The sequence below is a fragment of the Kryptolebias marmoratus genome, linkage group LG4, assembly GCF_001649575.2.
Source record: "Kryptolebias marmoratus isolate JLee-2015 linkage group LG4, ASM164957v2, whole genome shotgun sequence".
Classification (NCBI taxonomy): domain Eukaryota; kingdom Metazoa; phylum Chordata; class Actinopteri; order Cyprinodontiformes; family Rivulidae; genus Kryptolebias; species Kryptolebias marmoratus.
Window position 1 is genome coordinate 11,397,160 of NC_051433.1, and position 15,774 is coordinate 11,412,933.

A 15,774-nucleotide genomic window follows, 5' to 3' on the forward strand; every position below is an offset into this window, starting at 1 on the left:
GACAGGTCAGAAAGTCACAACTCAGTCCACACTTAACTTGTTAATCTGTTTCTCTTAGCAGCATCTTTCATCCTGTCTGTTGTACGCATAATGTCCGTGGATCGTAACTTTGGACAGGACAATGTCCGACCCTTCAGTTGATTTTTATTATTATTTTTTTCTTTTTTTTGTGAGGGGAGGCTCTTTGTCAGGGTGGTTGTCTGTCTTTGGCCCTCAGCCTGAGGGGGCTCTTCTTTCCAAGTGCACTCGGCTCCACAGAGAAGACTTGACTCTGACATTCCTCCAGATAAGAGTTGCTAGGTGATGCCATTGTTAGATTTTCTTTGTGGCCTCATATTCATACCCAAATCGTGAGGTCCTTTTGGAGGGCCGTCTCATTAGTAGTCATATATTCATACCAGACCAGCCCCCCCACTTGACCCCTCCTTTACCAGCCGTGGGAAAGACAAGACCTGGACGAGATGTGGAGGATTTAGGCAATTACGCGGAGAACGGTGGACTGATTGTCTAACTTAAACACACTTTTGATGTTACCAAAGAAAGAAATTTACACACAATTTGCACTGTATGACAGACCAAAACGTTTACAACCACTTCGGACAGAAGCAACACCCAAGATGGTTTGCATTAACGCTTAAAGTGCAAGCATGCTAAGAGAAAGATGAGAATCGGTTGTTCACCTGCAAGTTAAAGAAAGATTCATGAACAAGGGAGACCATGAAGGCAACACAGAGATGCTCAGGAAGCCAAATAAGACTCAAAATTAAAATGTAATGCATCATGAACACTTCAAACTCCATGGTAAATTATATGTGTCCAATTGTAAAATAATAAAGCCATATTTAGATTATTTGTTCTTGTTTAAACAACGTTAAATGTCAGGAATGTAGAACAATGCATTATTTCACTCATGAAGATAATTGCCAAAACTAAATATTTAAAGAGTTCTTTAGTGTTTCACTATGAACATATAGAATTGTGCTATAAATAAGTAATGACAAAAAATATAAAACAAGGAAAAAAAATAAGCACAGAAATAAAAAGAGAAAATATTTGTTTAGAATACAAAAAAGAGAAAAAAACATAAAATACAGGCATAGAAATACCATTCCAAAATGCTGTTGTAGCATCAAGTGTTTTAATTTGAAAAGAAGAAACTGTTGTTGACATTGACCTCATATTTAAACAACGTGAAGTTTTATATTTCACTAAATAGTCAGACAAGCAGTTTCATTTTACAGACTACCAATGTAACTTTGCAACACAAATTGGTAATAATAGTCTGTGTAAAGAAATGTAATCTATCGTTAAATAAAACTGTTACGTAATCTATCTTTACTATTTAAACAGGAGCAATTAAAAACGGGTTTACGAGCTTCCTCAATGAAACAGCTGCGGTGCAGACTTGGCCCCGCCCTCCTATCACCATATTTGGTCCGCTTCCACATTCCAAAGGGCGGCGGGGGGAGGGGCGATGACGCCACCTGTTTCTGAATGAGCTGTTGGCTCGTGCGCGTTGAGCCCGGCGTAGAAGAAGAAGAATCTGGAGACGAGGAGCCGGTCGGTGGTGCCAGAGGAGGAGGAGAAGAAGAAGGTTTAAAGATACAAAAACACAACTTTTTAAAAAAAAAATTTAGTTGTGTGGAGACATGGAGCCGCGTCGCGTCAACTTATACTTGTTTTTATTCATTTATCAAATATTTATCACCCTCCAGTCGAAAGAACGTAAGTATTTTTTTTCTTTTTTTTAATAAGTTAACAAACTTTGCCGCACCTTGTGAGTCAGGAGGCTGGAATTTAAAACAGGCTTGATTTACGTAAAACCTTTCACTTGGTATGAACTCTTTTTAACCAGTATTGTTTAACAGTTTATGTTAATAATTTGCTCAGTCCTTTGGCTCCTTTAATTGATTTATTGATCCCGGTCGGTTCAGATTGATTTCCATAGGTTGTTAAAATTTAATTGCTCGTTATCATTTTATTTTGGATGGATAGATAGATAGATAGATAGATAGATAGATAGATAGATAGATATTTTAATTTAGGTCAGTCTGGTCCTGTTTTAAATGAAAATCTTGCCGATGAAGGGCACCTGTTTCCTGATTTTTACACCGCTTTTTGTTTCACTCGTGGCGGTCACGGATATTTAACTTCCCACGCCTTTCTCAGCCACTATTAGTCCAGGATCTTATAGACCTGAAGGACACGGTCACTGAAACCCAAAATCAGACCGACATGCTTGATTAAATCGTCAAAGCATTGGCATGTGACCCCCAATAAAACTGCTTCCCCTTAAAGATAAAAAACATACCACTGAAGTCATAATCTAAGCCACCTAACCAATAAGTAGAAATTTATTTTTCATTGCTTTTTAATGACTAAATGTTCATTTTATTGTTATACATTTTAAATTGTTGCATTAAAAGTTCTACATCCCTGTTTGTGCCTGCAGATGTGTTGCTGGATATGAGGACCTCAGGATCAGAGTTGGGCTGGTTGACGTACCCAAACGAGGAAGGGGTGAGTATTTATACCCCATCGATGCTCTTTTAAGACTGTAGCATACGGCTCGAAGCCGTGTTCCCCCGTCAGTGTGGAAGCGCATAAGCAGAAATTCTTGTCTGGATCATTCAAACCTGCTGGGTGACAACGGCGGAGGCCTGTCTCCGCTCATTCGTGGCCACTAAAAGAGCTCTCTGGGAGAGATGGAATGAACGGCAGCTCGATGAGGTTTGGCACAGCTCGGCTTGTCTTGTGTTAATTCCACCCTTTCATAAAGAGCTTATGAACGCCATTAAAACGTCAAGGTTCGAGCCTGCGTTTAAATTTACAATACCAAGAGGCATTTTATGGTGACCCTGGACTGCTTTCTCTGCATGGCTTTAAGGTTACATTTCAAGTTTTGTTTTCTTTACCCAGTGATTCAGTTTTTATTTTTGTTTAAATTTAGAGATTACGCTTACAGGCCAATATGGAAAGACATGACTAAAATAAAATTTAAAAAAAGAGTAAATAAATACAGGAAAGTTTGTTCCAGACGTACAGAGCCATCCCTCTCATTCCTATCTATAGTTCAGTGGCTTTCCGTCCAAAATAAGAAACAGGACGTGGCCAGTTGAAGTGTGTGGGCTGTGTTTCTTGTTTCACTCAAAGATCTGAGAATGTAAGGATTGTCGTCGTGCTGGATAGGATTTCCCTTCGCCTGTTTAAATAAGCTTTGGTCTTGTGCGACTTTTAATAAACTTACAAAAATGTGTTTCGTTTCGCAAGTAGAGTGACTTTTTTTTTTGAGCAGCGAGGCATTTTTCAGCAGCTAAACAGCAGGAGTTCATTTGAAAATCACGTGCAGTTACTTGTTTTGGGATTTAAATTCATCAAAGGCAAGGAGGGCTTTGACAAATATTAAAACTAAGTTTGGTAAAAGGCACTGCCTGTTTCCAACTGCAGATTTTAGAAAAAAGGTTCGAGCACTCGTTTATTTCCTGAAACCAACACAAACTGCTAACAGTTGAGGTATTAAAATCTAATCTGAAATTAAGTCTTTTAATCTTTTATGCTCCTCAGAGGTTCCCTCTCGTAAAAAAACCCTTAATTGCTGCTGATTCTGCTGCCATGCCTCATGCAGCGCTGTGCTTACAAAGCTCGTCTCACTGCCATAAAAGTAAGGTGGTACTCTACAGTAGTATTTGTTGGGTTTGGGTCCTATACGCTCCTGCGGTCATGTGTGTAAATGGAAACCCACACACGTTGTGAGCACCGCACAAGTCCAGGCAATCTTAATGTACGGAAAAAAAGAAACGTTTCAGCTCATTCTGCACTTTATGAGCGTCTCAGAAACCATGAAAGAAAAGGTGTCTCATCAATTAAAGGGGATCTTGGCAATAAAATGTCCCTAAAAAGCTATTCTACCCCTGGCATTACTGGCACTTGTTAGAAGGACTTTAGTCATACAAACTAATAGGTCTGCTTCTTTCTTTCTTCTCTTTTGGTCTGCAGTGGGAGATTGTCCAGACGGTGGTGAATGGCTCACTTTTTTATACCTACAGTGTTTGCAGTGTAGACACGCCTGAACAGGACAACTGGTTACGCACCACGTACATCCAGGGGCCCCCTGGTACCGGCCGTTTCTCCGTGGAGCTCCAGTTTATCGTGCGGGACTGCAACACGTTTGACGGGGCCTCCGTTTCCTGCAAAGAAACCTTCAACCTCTTCATCTCTGAGGCCGACGCCGACGTGGGAACCAATTTCCGGAAAGCACTCTTCCGCAAAGTGGCCACCATCGCCCCTGACGAAGTCACCCGAGGGCGCGTGGCGAAGATCAACAAAGAGACCAAGAAGGTGGAGCTCAAGGGGAAAAAGGGCTTCTACCTGGCCTTTCAGGATGTGGGTGCTTGTGTGGCGCTGCTGTCTGTCAGGGTCTACTACAAGACGTGCCCCTCCGCCGTGGAGAGCCTGGCAGCCTTCCCGGAGACGGTGGCAGATGGCTTGAAGGAGGTGGAGGGAGCCTGCGTAAAGAACGCCGTCAGTCAGGCCACCCCGCGCATTTACTGCACAGCTGAGGGAGACTGGGTGGTTCCCATGGGTCAGTGCCAGTGTCTCCCAGGCTACGAAGCCAAAGAAAACTCCTGCCAGGGTAAGCGCTGCCAAAAATGTGCTCTCAACTGTGTTTGTCTTTCTCTAGGTGTTGTAACAAATTTGTCTCTGATTGAGTAACGAGTCCGCAGGAATGTTAATTGTGCTTGTTTGGTAATATTACTGTCGGTTAGAACCACAACAGGCTTCTTTGTGTAAAAACAGATGAATAATTCTGTGTGTCCGTCTCTGCTTCCGCTGACGCCTCCGTTTTATCTTTTTACCTGTTGCCCAACGCTTCATTGTTTTCCACTGCTGATCTCTCAGGTTGCAGGAATGGGGCTGGGCTCAAACGCTGCTTTATAGCTTCAGGTGATAATGTACAGTACAGGAAGCTCTGTCCTGGTTTTATGTAAACGTTGAGTTTGTTGCGCTTCTTTTTTATTTAAATTAGAGATATCAAAAAGGACCTTCAAAGATTTGGAGTGTACTGCTTATGGAAACTACTGTATCTCAAATCAAGCTGGAGATAAACTGAAATAGTTTTTCTGAATTAAATAAGTCAGCACACATGATTAAAAGTAATCTACAATAATTTAATGAGCACAGAAATCCAAAATCAGTGCTCTTCAATAAGAAGTGCACATTACTTACTGAAAACTATTAATATGTAATGTATGAAATAGTTTTTTCAGACTTTTAAACGATCATAAAGAGTTACTTTTTGAGTTATATTAAACAAAGAGCCTCATGTACAGCATGTGAGATAATTTAGAACAGTGTAATCCGAGAACATGAAGCTGATTTGACTTTAAAATAGGGAAACAAAGAACACGACTATCACAGTTATGCCGTACCCGCTCCTTTTTTCTGCAGAAGTCGGTCCGTCCTTTGGTATTTTGGGGTGTGGTGTGTTATACTGTCTGGAGGAAACGTGGGAGGAGAGAGGGTACAGAGTGAAGAGGAAGGAGGGAGGAAAGGGCCGTCAGGGGATTTCTTATAGGAATTCTTTCATCCTCGCGTCACCTATACCTACAGCGCTGATTGAACAGAGGAAAGGCTGTGTGACTGTGTCGGAATGACTACCTGCTGTGGTGTGTCTTTCTTCTCACAAGTATTTGTTTTGGACCGGTTGCCAAGGCAACGGAAACCACAGATTGCAGGGAAGAGGCTGACACACCTATTAGGGGTTAAGACTGAGTCAGCCGGCAGTTTATGACTCCTGACGGTCCGAGCCACCTTGACTGGGAGGAATCTGAGTTATGTTCCCATTCTTCCTGTGGGTTCCCACCGGCTGAAAGACGCGATGAACCGTCACAAACGTCTTTTTGTTGATCGTTAGGTCGTCAAAAGTACATCAAATCAGCATTTTAATCCAAGGATGGTTGTCCTTGGATCATTCCTCACTGACTATCTTCAAATTATGACTTTAGGGTTTGGTTACGTTTGCACAGATAACAAGATGTGGAAGGCTTTTTGAGTCGTGACACACATCCGAGTGTTTTGTGGCATCATATAAGCCAAACAGAATTGATTAGGACTTTAGAAATCGGACAACAACTGATAAGTGCCGTACTTCAAAGCGCAGATCTTTCAGGAAGGCAGAGCGAAAGAGGAATGTTTTAGTTTCCAAGTTTCCTGATGACGGTCACACTGAGCCAAGCACTCGAAATGGAAGCTGGCAAAAAAAAAAAGACAGGAAATTTTCTTTTTCTTTTTTTTTTTACAACAGGAAAAGACACGATCCCAAAGTCTGGATGTTAACCTGATTATTAGGATGAAGGAAGCATCTGTTATTACATAAGAAAACAAAAAGAGTCCTAACGTCTATTAGCCAGCCCCCGAATGTTGGAATCTCAGAGTCTCGTTCCAGTTTTATTACAACAAGAGAAAGTGATATCCTAACAGGCTCCTGTCCTGCGTGTGGATTCCCCCAAAGAGCCCAACTGTTGGGTGAACGGGAAGCAGGGCAACATGAGGAGGAATGCTGACTGACACAAATAAGCAGATTGTCTTCGGTCGGGAGCGAAGCCGCCAGTTGGTGCAGGAGGGAGGCTGGTTTTGTGGATTCTTAGGTGTGGAGTGTAATTTAGCCAAGAGGATTAGTGGAGCAACGGGACAGCTGTTAGCCAATGACATGCCTCGCTCTGCCTCCTTTTGCTCTTTCATCCGGTTGTTAACACGCGCAACAAGCTCCCTAATCCACGTTCCCACTCATTAGAACAATAGGCTGAAGCACAGAAAGCCCCCCAAAAATGGGCTCCTTTATTAAAAGCATCAGTGCAGAACTTCAGTTCTTTTCACAAAGAGAGACCATTAGAAGCACTCCTTCAGAAAAAATGGAAGTTTGGGAGTTTTAGACACTAATACTTAAACAGATGAAACTTGATTAATTTTTTTTTTTTGTGCCAACATTTGAAATAACGGTTTAGTTTTGCACTGCACACACGCTGCCATTTGTGAGCGTTATAAAGAGTAATTCAACATATTTATGGCACCACTTCGTCGAGCCGCGCAGACAATAGATGAATAGAGCTGTAGTTTCTTTAGTACGTGCCCGAGGTCCTGCTGTTCCAGCTCAAGATAAAATGGGCTGGCCCCCTTTTCTTATTCGAAATAACCCCGGCTACACCCCCACTGCCGCCAAGTGACTCCCCAGAGGGAGCTTCTGTTGGTGCTCGAGACCTTTACCCCCCCACAAACCTTTTATTCATCTCTACCCCAAACGCAACCTGCTCCTTCTCCACCACTGGGTGCAAAGGTCCTTCTGCTTTGGTGGGGAAGTAACGCGTCGTGTCTTCTTTGCGGGATTCACTCAATCTCTTCTCTCTGTCGCTGGCGTGAGGGGCCGGATTAAAGGGTGCTCCCCGAAAACATGAAAGGAGAGAGATGAGAACTTTCCTGAGCTTCCCTCTGCTCAGATGCCTAACCCCAGTCCAAAAATATGTGCATCTGCTGCTACGGAAGGAAGGAAGAAAGGGAGGAAACGCCAGCCTCCGACTGAATTGCAGCTCTTGTGCTCGGGTTTCTGTCCCGTCTGCGTGTTCGTTAACCTCCCATGCCCTGGAAGGCTGTTTATCTCTGCAATGAAATGCTCATTACAGCCCTCCATCGGTGTCCAAGGTGCTACTTCCTTTGGTGAAAACAAAAATATTATCTACCAGAAATTTGAGCTGCGTGGTTCAGATCAGATCACCTGATTTACTGCTCTGCTGCCATCCGGTTGACACTGGCAGCGCGACCCGAGATCAGGCCTCTGGGCAAAAGAGGCGAGTGAAGGCAGATCGTCAGGGAAATTCCTTCTTCTTCCTGATACAGAGGTTCAGTGATTATAGGCTACTAATGACAAATGCTTCCTGTTGGTTGGAATGGGGCCAGTCTGACAGAGAGCTTTGTTTGCTCTTTTTGATCTGTCATTCCTTCCTTCCTGTGTTGGTCTGTTTCATATGTCACATTTAAACTAACTCGCGGCCTCTTTATCTCACACAGAATGCAAACCAGGCTACTTCAAGCCATGGGAGTCCAACAACTTATGTCAGATTTGTCCTGATAACACCAAGCCCTCGTCAGCTGGTGCCATCGAGTGTCTGTGTGAGGACGGATTCTTCCGCGCGTCTTCCGACCCTCCAACGTCGCCCTGCTCAGGTAACAACCCCACTCAATATTTACTGTTAAAATTAACCTTTTAGCTCATTTTTAACGGTTTCTCTGACTGTCTCGTGTCATTTATTTCCTCCCCAAGCTCCACCTAGTGCTCCACTCGACCTCACGTCCACTACCCTGTCAGGGGAGGGCCGGCTGATGCTGGCCTGGAGTCCGCCGCTTGTGACCGGAGGCCGCAGCGACCTCACCTACAGCGTGGTGTGCGAGGTCTGCGACGAGGACTCGTGCGTCCCCTGCGGTGAGAAGATCCGTTTCGAGACGGGTCCCACGGACCTTCAGGACACCACAGTCGTCATTAGCGGCCTGGATTCTCATCTTAACTACACGTTCACTGTGGAGACTCGCAGTGGAGTGTCCGGAGACAACACCGAGGGGGCCACCGCGACTATCAGGACTGCTTTGGATTATACAAGTAAGAAATAATAGATGTCGTTGTTTGGGAGACGGACAGACTCAGTTTCTGTGTGATTTTGACACAATTAGTTAAAGTTTTAGTGAAGGGATGAGCTGTAAACTGTAACATGAGCTTTCAACATCAAAGTGTTCAAATTAAGACTGTTTTTAAAGTAAATTCTAACCAGATTAGGAGAATGACAAACTGTTTTTCATGTAACCTTGTACCTTTCAATTAAAGGCTTCTACAAAAGATGGGCTTACTACAGAAAGAGGAATTTGGTCTGACCCACTGAGTCCCAAAGGCTTTCATTTCCAAGTATCCCTTCCAAAGACTATGATTAGTCACTAACCATTATTTTGCTTTCTGTCTCTCGCCGACCCTTAGCTCCCCCCAAGGTGACGTCGATCCATCTGGACGATCGTGGCCCCACCAGTCTGTCTTTGTCCTGGACTCTGTCTCGCAGACCTCCAGCCCACATCAATCACCGCTATGAGCTTATGTACCGCAAAAAAGTAAGACGGACGGCTCTTTGGTAGTGGACTTCGTTCACACAAAGTTATTTGAAGGAGGATAAATGCATCATTCTAACAAATCCCAATTTTAAAACCTCTCTCTTTGCAGGAAGTTGACAGTGAGAGTGACGTGACCACCTACACCGTCCTAATTTTGGACAAGAACTCTGTCCAGATTAATGACCTCACTTCAGACACTACTTACATGTTCAGGGTGCAGGTTCTGACTCCTGAAGGGATGCCTGGAAGCTACAGCACGGAGCACGAGTTTCGTACTTCACCTTTAGGTACCAGCGGCCCTAAACAAAATTTTTGTTTCAAATATTTATTCGTGTAAATTTGTGTTTATTAATGGCAAACCATCTGTCTTTGTGTGACTCCGAGCAGCCGAGTCTCAGACACAGAACAAGCCCACCGTGGTGATGGGAGCAGTGGTCGGAGTGGCCGTTATTCTGCTCGTTGTCGTGGCCTTCCTGCTGCTGCGTCGAAGGTTAGTTGTAGCGCACGCTTCGAATCCACACTCGGCGCGTGTGTCATTGGGGTAAACGTTACGTTTCCAAATCTTTAAACTATGTGGTTATCAGACACTAGCTCAAGGACGCTTGCTTCTGAATACACCCTTTGTCTTTCTTAGCCAAGCTGACTGCAATTACCAAAAAAAACAAAAAAAAACAGCCTCTGCTTTGTGTAGTCTTGTGGTAATTAGCCTTGTTTTCCAGGAGACTGAGCTCCCGTGGCAGAGGAGGACCCGAGGATCCCTTTTCCACAGGTTAGCCAAGCATCCAAGCAATGATTCAAAATTAAATTATGATTTTTATCTTTTTTTTATGATGATCATTCTGTCCTCCTCAGATCAAATTAAGCCTCTGAAGGCATACGTTGACCCACACATGTACGAAGACCCTAACATTGCCATCCAAAAGTTTGTCAAAGAAATAGACGCAAGTGCAATCAGCAAACAAAAAGTCATTGGCGTTGGTAAGAGTGTTTTCAAACTGCTCACCTTCCATTTAACGACGTTTTCTTTTGTAAGCGCTTCCGACGTTTATTCCCGCTCTCTGCCCTGTCAATTAGGAGAGTTTGGGGAAGTGTTTCGAGGCGGGATGAAGACTCCTGGGAAAGGGGAGGTGACCGTCGCCATTAAGACCCTGAAGCCCGGCTACTCGGAGAAACAGAGGCAGGACTTCTTGAGCGAGGCCAGCATCATGGGTCAGTTTTCGCACCCAAATATCATCCGGCTGGAGGGAGTCGTCACCAAATGTGAGTCAGCGACGAGACAACGTCGGATTCTGTTAATTAGTCATCAGCTTTTGCTGGAAAAGCTTAACTTTTTGTTTTATATTTTCAGTCAAGCATGCCATGATAGTGACCGAATACATGGAGAATGGAGCTCTCGACACATATCTGAAGGTAGGTGTCAGTATTTTACTTTCTCATCATTTTTATCACCAAATATTTGTATTTTTGGAAAGTGAAATAAAAGTTGCACCTATTTGGGTTAAACATAAAATTTAGTAAATGCTGCTATAATAAAGGAAGAGTCTATTTTTAAAGTCTCATTAAGGTAAGCTAAATGTTATCTGACTCAAAGTTACCTTAATGTTCATACAGCACACAATTTAAACCAAAAATGACAGGATATGGCTACTTTTGTTTTCTGTTTCAACACAATTTATTTCTTCAAAACAAACAAATCTACAGGTTGGCGTTTATTTTTGTTCCCTTCAGGACCACGACGGAGAGATTTCTTCGTACCACCTCGTGGGAATGCTGCGGGGAATAGCTGCTGGCATGAAATACCTCTCTGACATGAGCTACGTCCACCGAGACCTGGCAGCAAGAAATGTTCTGGTCAACAGCAACCTGGAGTGTAAGGTGTCTGACTTTGGTCTGTCACGTGTCCTGGAGGACGACGCTGAGGGCACCTACACAACCAGAGTAAGTCCAACCGCTGCGCTTCGTGACTTAAAAGCAAATAAGAGCCCCAAACTTTTTCAGTCTGGTAACAAATGGTGCTTTGTTAATTGTGCCTCCTCTCTCCAGTGTCCAATCTGAAGTGTTATTCTTTTCACTGCCTCATGCTTTCTCACCTTTCACATTTAAAATAGGATTTGTTGATGTTTCCTTTCTGTCAGGGAGGTAAAATCCCCATCCGCTGGACTGCCCCAGAAGCCATTGCATACAGGAAATTCACTTCAGCCAGCGACGTGTGGAGCTTTGGGATCGTCATGTGGGAAGTCATGGCATTTGGAGAACGGCCCTACTGGGACATGAGCAACCATGAGGTATGTTTCGTCTGTCATGACCCTTATGGTTGTGATGACTGATTGTTTAGGCCTGTGTTGCGGGTTGTGGTGAGAGAAGGCAGCCTGATTAGCAGCGTATCGTTTCAGGCACACAAAAGTGTATTGAACCGCTGCCTGTTCAAACGGTTGATGGTAAATATACCTCTCCCTTCACTCTGGCTCGTTCACTTCCTCAGGTCATGAAGGCTATCAACGAGGGTTTCAGGCTTCCTGCTCCGATGGACTGCCCATCCGCCATCTACCAGCTCATGCTTCAGTGTTGGCAGCACGACCGCTCCAAGCGGCCTCGCTTCTCAGACGTGCTGAACATTTTGGACAAACTTCTTCAGAGTCCAGAGTCTTTAAAAACGATTGCTGACTTCGACCCACGGTATGGGCTCTATGTTCAAACACAATGTTATAGAAGAAATTTAAAATGATGAACAACAATATGTTCCAGCTAGCTTTAAATCTCTAAACTTCGTATAAAATGAAATTAACTATGGTAATTTGATTCTGAAGGGCTTGGTGTGGAAAATATGTCATACTTTGTTCGTTTTTTTTTTTTTTTTGATAACAGTTGTTTCAGGAATGTTTCTCTAAAAATGTAATTTGATCAAAAATTCTGTGAAGGATTTAAAAAATGTACAACTTACAGAGAATAGTCAAGGGTAGTTCCTAACCTTTCACGTTTTGGTATGTTGATGATAAACCTTTTTTTTTTTTTTTTTTTTTTTCTATCATCATTTTATCCAGTTTGATACACGTCTTTAAATGCCGATGCCTGTTGTTCTCCGCAGCGTGTCCATCCGCCTGCCCAGCACCAGCGGTTGTGACAACACCATGTTCAGATCCGTGCCCGAGTGGCTCGAGTCCATCAAGATGAGCCAGTACAACGAGAGCTTTGCTCGTGCAGGGATCACCACCATGGAGCAGGTGCTCGCTGTGAGGCCCGAGTAAGTGCACACGTGGCGCAGATGCTGCACTGATTCGTGATTCGTCCCGCAACAGGCCGCATTTTTATAATTACTCAGACCACTTTTTTAGCTCTCGGCGCGAACATTTGTTGTTCAGTTTGTGGATGGAGGAATCCTCCGCTCCGCCTGTGCCCATTCCTCTCATTCTCTGCTTCCACAGTAATATCTGAGCAATTTGAACCATTCGTACTTGACTCACAGCTCACCATTTTAAATGATTATCTGAAATGTTTAGCCAACTGTTTCAATATTTGCCCACTCACGCCTTTCTAACTTACACAAAATGTGTTCGGCTATTAAAAGAACCCATTTCAAGTTTATTTTACTCTTTGTTTCTTTTTAGCAATCTGAAATGGTGTCGTTCGTTTCCTTTCAGGGACATCAGAAATATCGGCGTTCGGTTGCCCGGTCACATGAAGAGAATAGCGTACAGCGTCCTGGGCCTGAAAGACGAGACCAGCTCCCTCAGCGTGTTTGCAGTGTGATCTAAGCATTCCTCCAAATCAAAGTGCACTGACCGACCATGCCATTTCACTCATGGACGATGAGGACTGAAGTGAAGGGTGAAACCTCGCCTCGCTGCAGAGCCTTTTTTTTTTTTTTTTTTTTATTTTTTATTTTTGTCTTTCGGTGGCGCAGAGTTGCATGACTGAAGAGAAGCCTCCAATCTGCTCAGACTGGACTGAGACTACACACATTCATGTAAAATATGGTATCACAAGAGAGTAATTTATATAAGAAAAACTGTTTGTAATGTTCAACATAAACAAGTTATATGGTGTAGTGCAAAATGTGAGAGTGCTTGTGTATACACTGACTGAAATATTCAAGGCTCTTTATGATTAAGGGCATCTTATTCCAAGCACTCACTTTATCCTGCCAGTCTGTTTATTTTACTTTCTGTAAGATATATATATATATATATATTTTTTTTTTTTAAAGACTTGCTCTCTAATTGCAAATCTTTATTCCACTCAGGGCAAAAGAAAAAGAAAAAAGTCACATTCTTATGTTTCCAAGCTGATGTCTTTATCACACATCTTGTTTTGTTTGTTTACATCATGTCTTAATGCAACTGTCTGTTTTTATTTAATATTTATTGTATTTTATATTTATGCCGTTTGTTAAATAAATGAACTGATCATTGTATTTTTGTGCCAGAATAAAGTTAGAGGTGCCTTTTGGCCAGGAGTCTGTTTTTTTTCCCCCTTCACTAATCAACCAGATGCTTAAGTTTTATTTTTATACATTTGACTTCAAGAATCACCTGCTGTGTAAATATGTGTAAACAGGGAGCCCCAGACAATGTCTGGTTCGGATCCAACAGACCTCATCTGGAGTTCATATGAGGAAATGACTCAAGAGACGGACTTTAAACACTGTGTTGTCAAAGAAAAGTGGCACAATGCAGTTAAAATCGCACCCACCCCTCACAATATGAACTATCTTTGTAAGATGGAGAAAAAAAAAGCTTCAGGGAAACTCTTGGTTTTCTTCAGACATGAGGCCTTTTGCTCCAGTCTTGTGGAAACGTCTTGAATCATTTGTTCTCCCAATATATTTTCCTTTCAAGCAACAAGACTTTCATTTAATTATTTAAAGTGGTCTTGATAAATAGTAAGTTTTTTTGGACTTTGGTTATTTTTTTCACTCATTTTAAGTCCAGTACCCAAACATTTAAAGAGGAATGTGTTTTTCTTTTCTTTCTCAATCCACGTAACTCTGACTTGTAGATCATTCAGGCATAAAAATGAAACGATGAACCAGTGTTGTGTCAACACGTACCAGACAGCAAAGCAACTTTGCACTTTGTTCTCAGCAGCCTGTCACAAAGAAGCAGTTTGCTTCCATTTTTTTTGCTGGATCTATAAAAATATCAAAGATAACAGAGTTTGACGCATAAATTAGTACTATGATCAGCGGCACGGGGATTCCCAACATTCTGTTAGCTGAAAACTTAGATGATCAAATGAAGGATGTATCTCACAGGTCCTGTGTCAGGTCTTTGCTGGATTTTTTTTTTCATATTCCTCAAAGACATACTTTTCTTCTGCTGCACAAACCTTTTTTTGTTTTGTTTTTTTTTGTCCACCATTTGTCCACTTTCTTCTTATATGTAGTCATGATCAAGAACAGTAACTCAGCAAAAAACAACAAAAAAAAAAAGTGAGCAGAAAGCTCAGCTAAAACTAGAAGCACTCAGAGAGATCAAACCTCCACTAAGGCCACAGTGTGATTAAAAAAAGGGCCGGATCTTTATCTGGATCAGCATCAAAATGTAATCCATTGTTTTTTTTTGTGACAACTACAACATTTGCTGAAAATTTCTTCCAAATCTGTTCTTTAGTTTTTTTCATGATTTTTGCTAACAGACAGACAAACAAACCAACGAACCCAACCGGAAACTTAACTTCCTTGGCGGTGGTAAAAATCAACCCAAGTCCTTAGGAAAACTTGAAGAACTGTTGATCAAGACCATTTTTAAAAAATTTACAAGAAATCCTGGCTCCTTGGAAGCCAAAGTGAAAGAAATTAGAGAACAGTACTGGTTTCAGTTAACTGTGGGAGATTCATGACTAACATTTTCTGTAAGTAGGACAAACCAGGTAATGTGAGAAATTTGAGGATAAAGGGTTGGCCAATATATTGCTGAAGGGCTTAAGGGCAAAACAGGTTGTGAAACTGATCAGATCTTGTATCTGACACCTGAACTCGCAGGGTTTCGTGGCATTACGAATGCATGAAATATGTGTTGTTTGTTTATGGGCTTTCAGACTCGGTTATCATTTCTTTGCCAAAAATCCCACCGGGCGTGATAAAGTCTCAGAACGCAGATTTCATTTCAACAATCTGCTTTTGCAATTAGCAGCGTTGTCTCACGGAGCGTATTTTGGTGGTGGCCTTCACCCAGACCAACGTTTGACTTTGCAAGGTGGAGCAGAATCTCACACCTACGTACTACTGCACTCCGTCATGTCTCTGTCGTGTTAAAAAGTATGGCCTGGCAAGATGTTCAGTGGCCATTTTTGTGAGAAAACTCCATCTTGTGCATTCTAAAAAAAACCCAAACTTATTTATAGGTGTAATCGTCGTGTATTTGATGTAGTGACTGCTTTGTCTCTAAATTTAGGAATAGTAGCATGCTGTGGTATTTGATAGTCCTCCACACAGAAATATCCCCACACCCTGTTTCACACAGAAGCACAAAGATTCGCTCGTTAGGAGGGTGGCTGAACATGCCGGACCTCTTGTGAATACACCGACAACAGTTATGACACATTGGATATCTACAAAATGTGTCATATTCCAATCCCTCTTCATCATTTAGAGACCAGATTACATCCACACCCACACCGAAGGCACTTACA

General features: G+C 42.5%; 1 protein-coding gene across 1 annotated transcript; it reads left to right on the forward strand.

The window, feature by feature from the left end:
- Positions 1 to 1,510: 1,510 nt before the first annotated feature.
- epha2a (eph receptor A2 a) lies at positions 1,511 to 13,590 on the forward strand. The gene is made up of 17 exons (XM_017408412.3): positions 1,511 to 1,725; positions 2,453 to 2,520; positions 3,997 to 4,633; positions 8,062 to 8,217; positions 8,315 to 8,647; positions 9,017 to 9,144; positions 9,254 to 9,431; positions 9,532 to 9,634; positions 9,864 to 9,913; positions 9,997 to 10,122; positions 10,219 to 10,404; positions 10,493 to 10,554; positions 10,873 to 11,082; positions 11,280 to 11,429; positions 11,627 to 11,820; positions 12,230 to 12,385; positions 12,783 to 13,590. The coding sequence occupies exons 1-17, from the start codon at positions 1,650 to 1,652 to the stop codon at positions 12,889 to 12,891; spliced, it is 2,922 nt and encodes a 973-aa protein (XP_017263901.1). The 5' UTR covers positions 1,511 to 1,649; the 3' UTR covers positions 12,892 to 13,590.
- Positions 13,591 to 15,774: the final 2,184 nt, after the last annotated feature.

Coding starts and splice junctions, on each gene's coding strand:
- epha2a (XM_017408412.3), top strand. CDS start 1,650: ATGGAGCCGCGTCGCGTCAACTTATACTTGTTTTTATTCATTTATCAA. Junction 8,648..9,016: donor GACTGCTTTGGATTATACAA/GTAAGAAATAAT, acceptor GCCGACCCTTAG/CTCCCCCCAAGGTGACGTCG. Junction 10,555..10,872: donor CTCTCGACACATATCTGAAG/GTAGGTGTCAGT, acceptor TGTTCCCTTCAG/GACCACGACGGAGAGATTTC.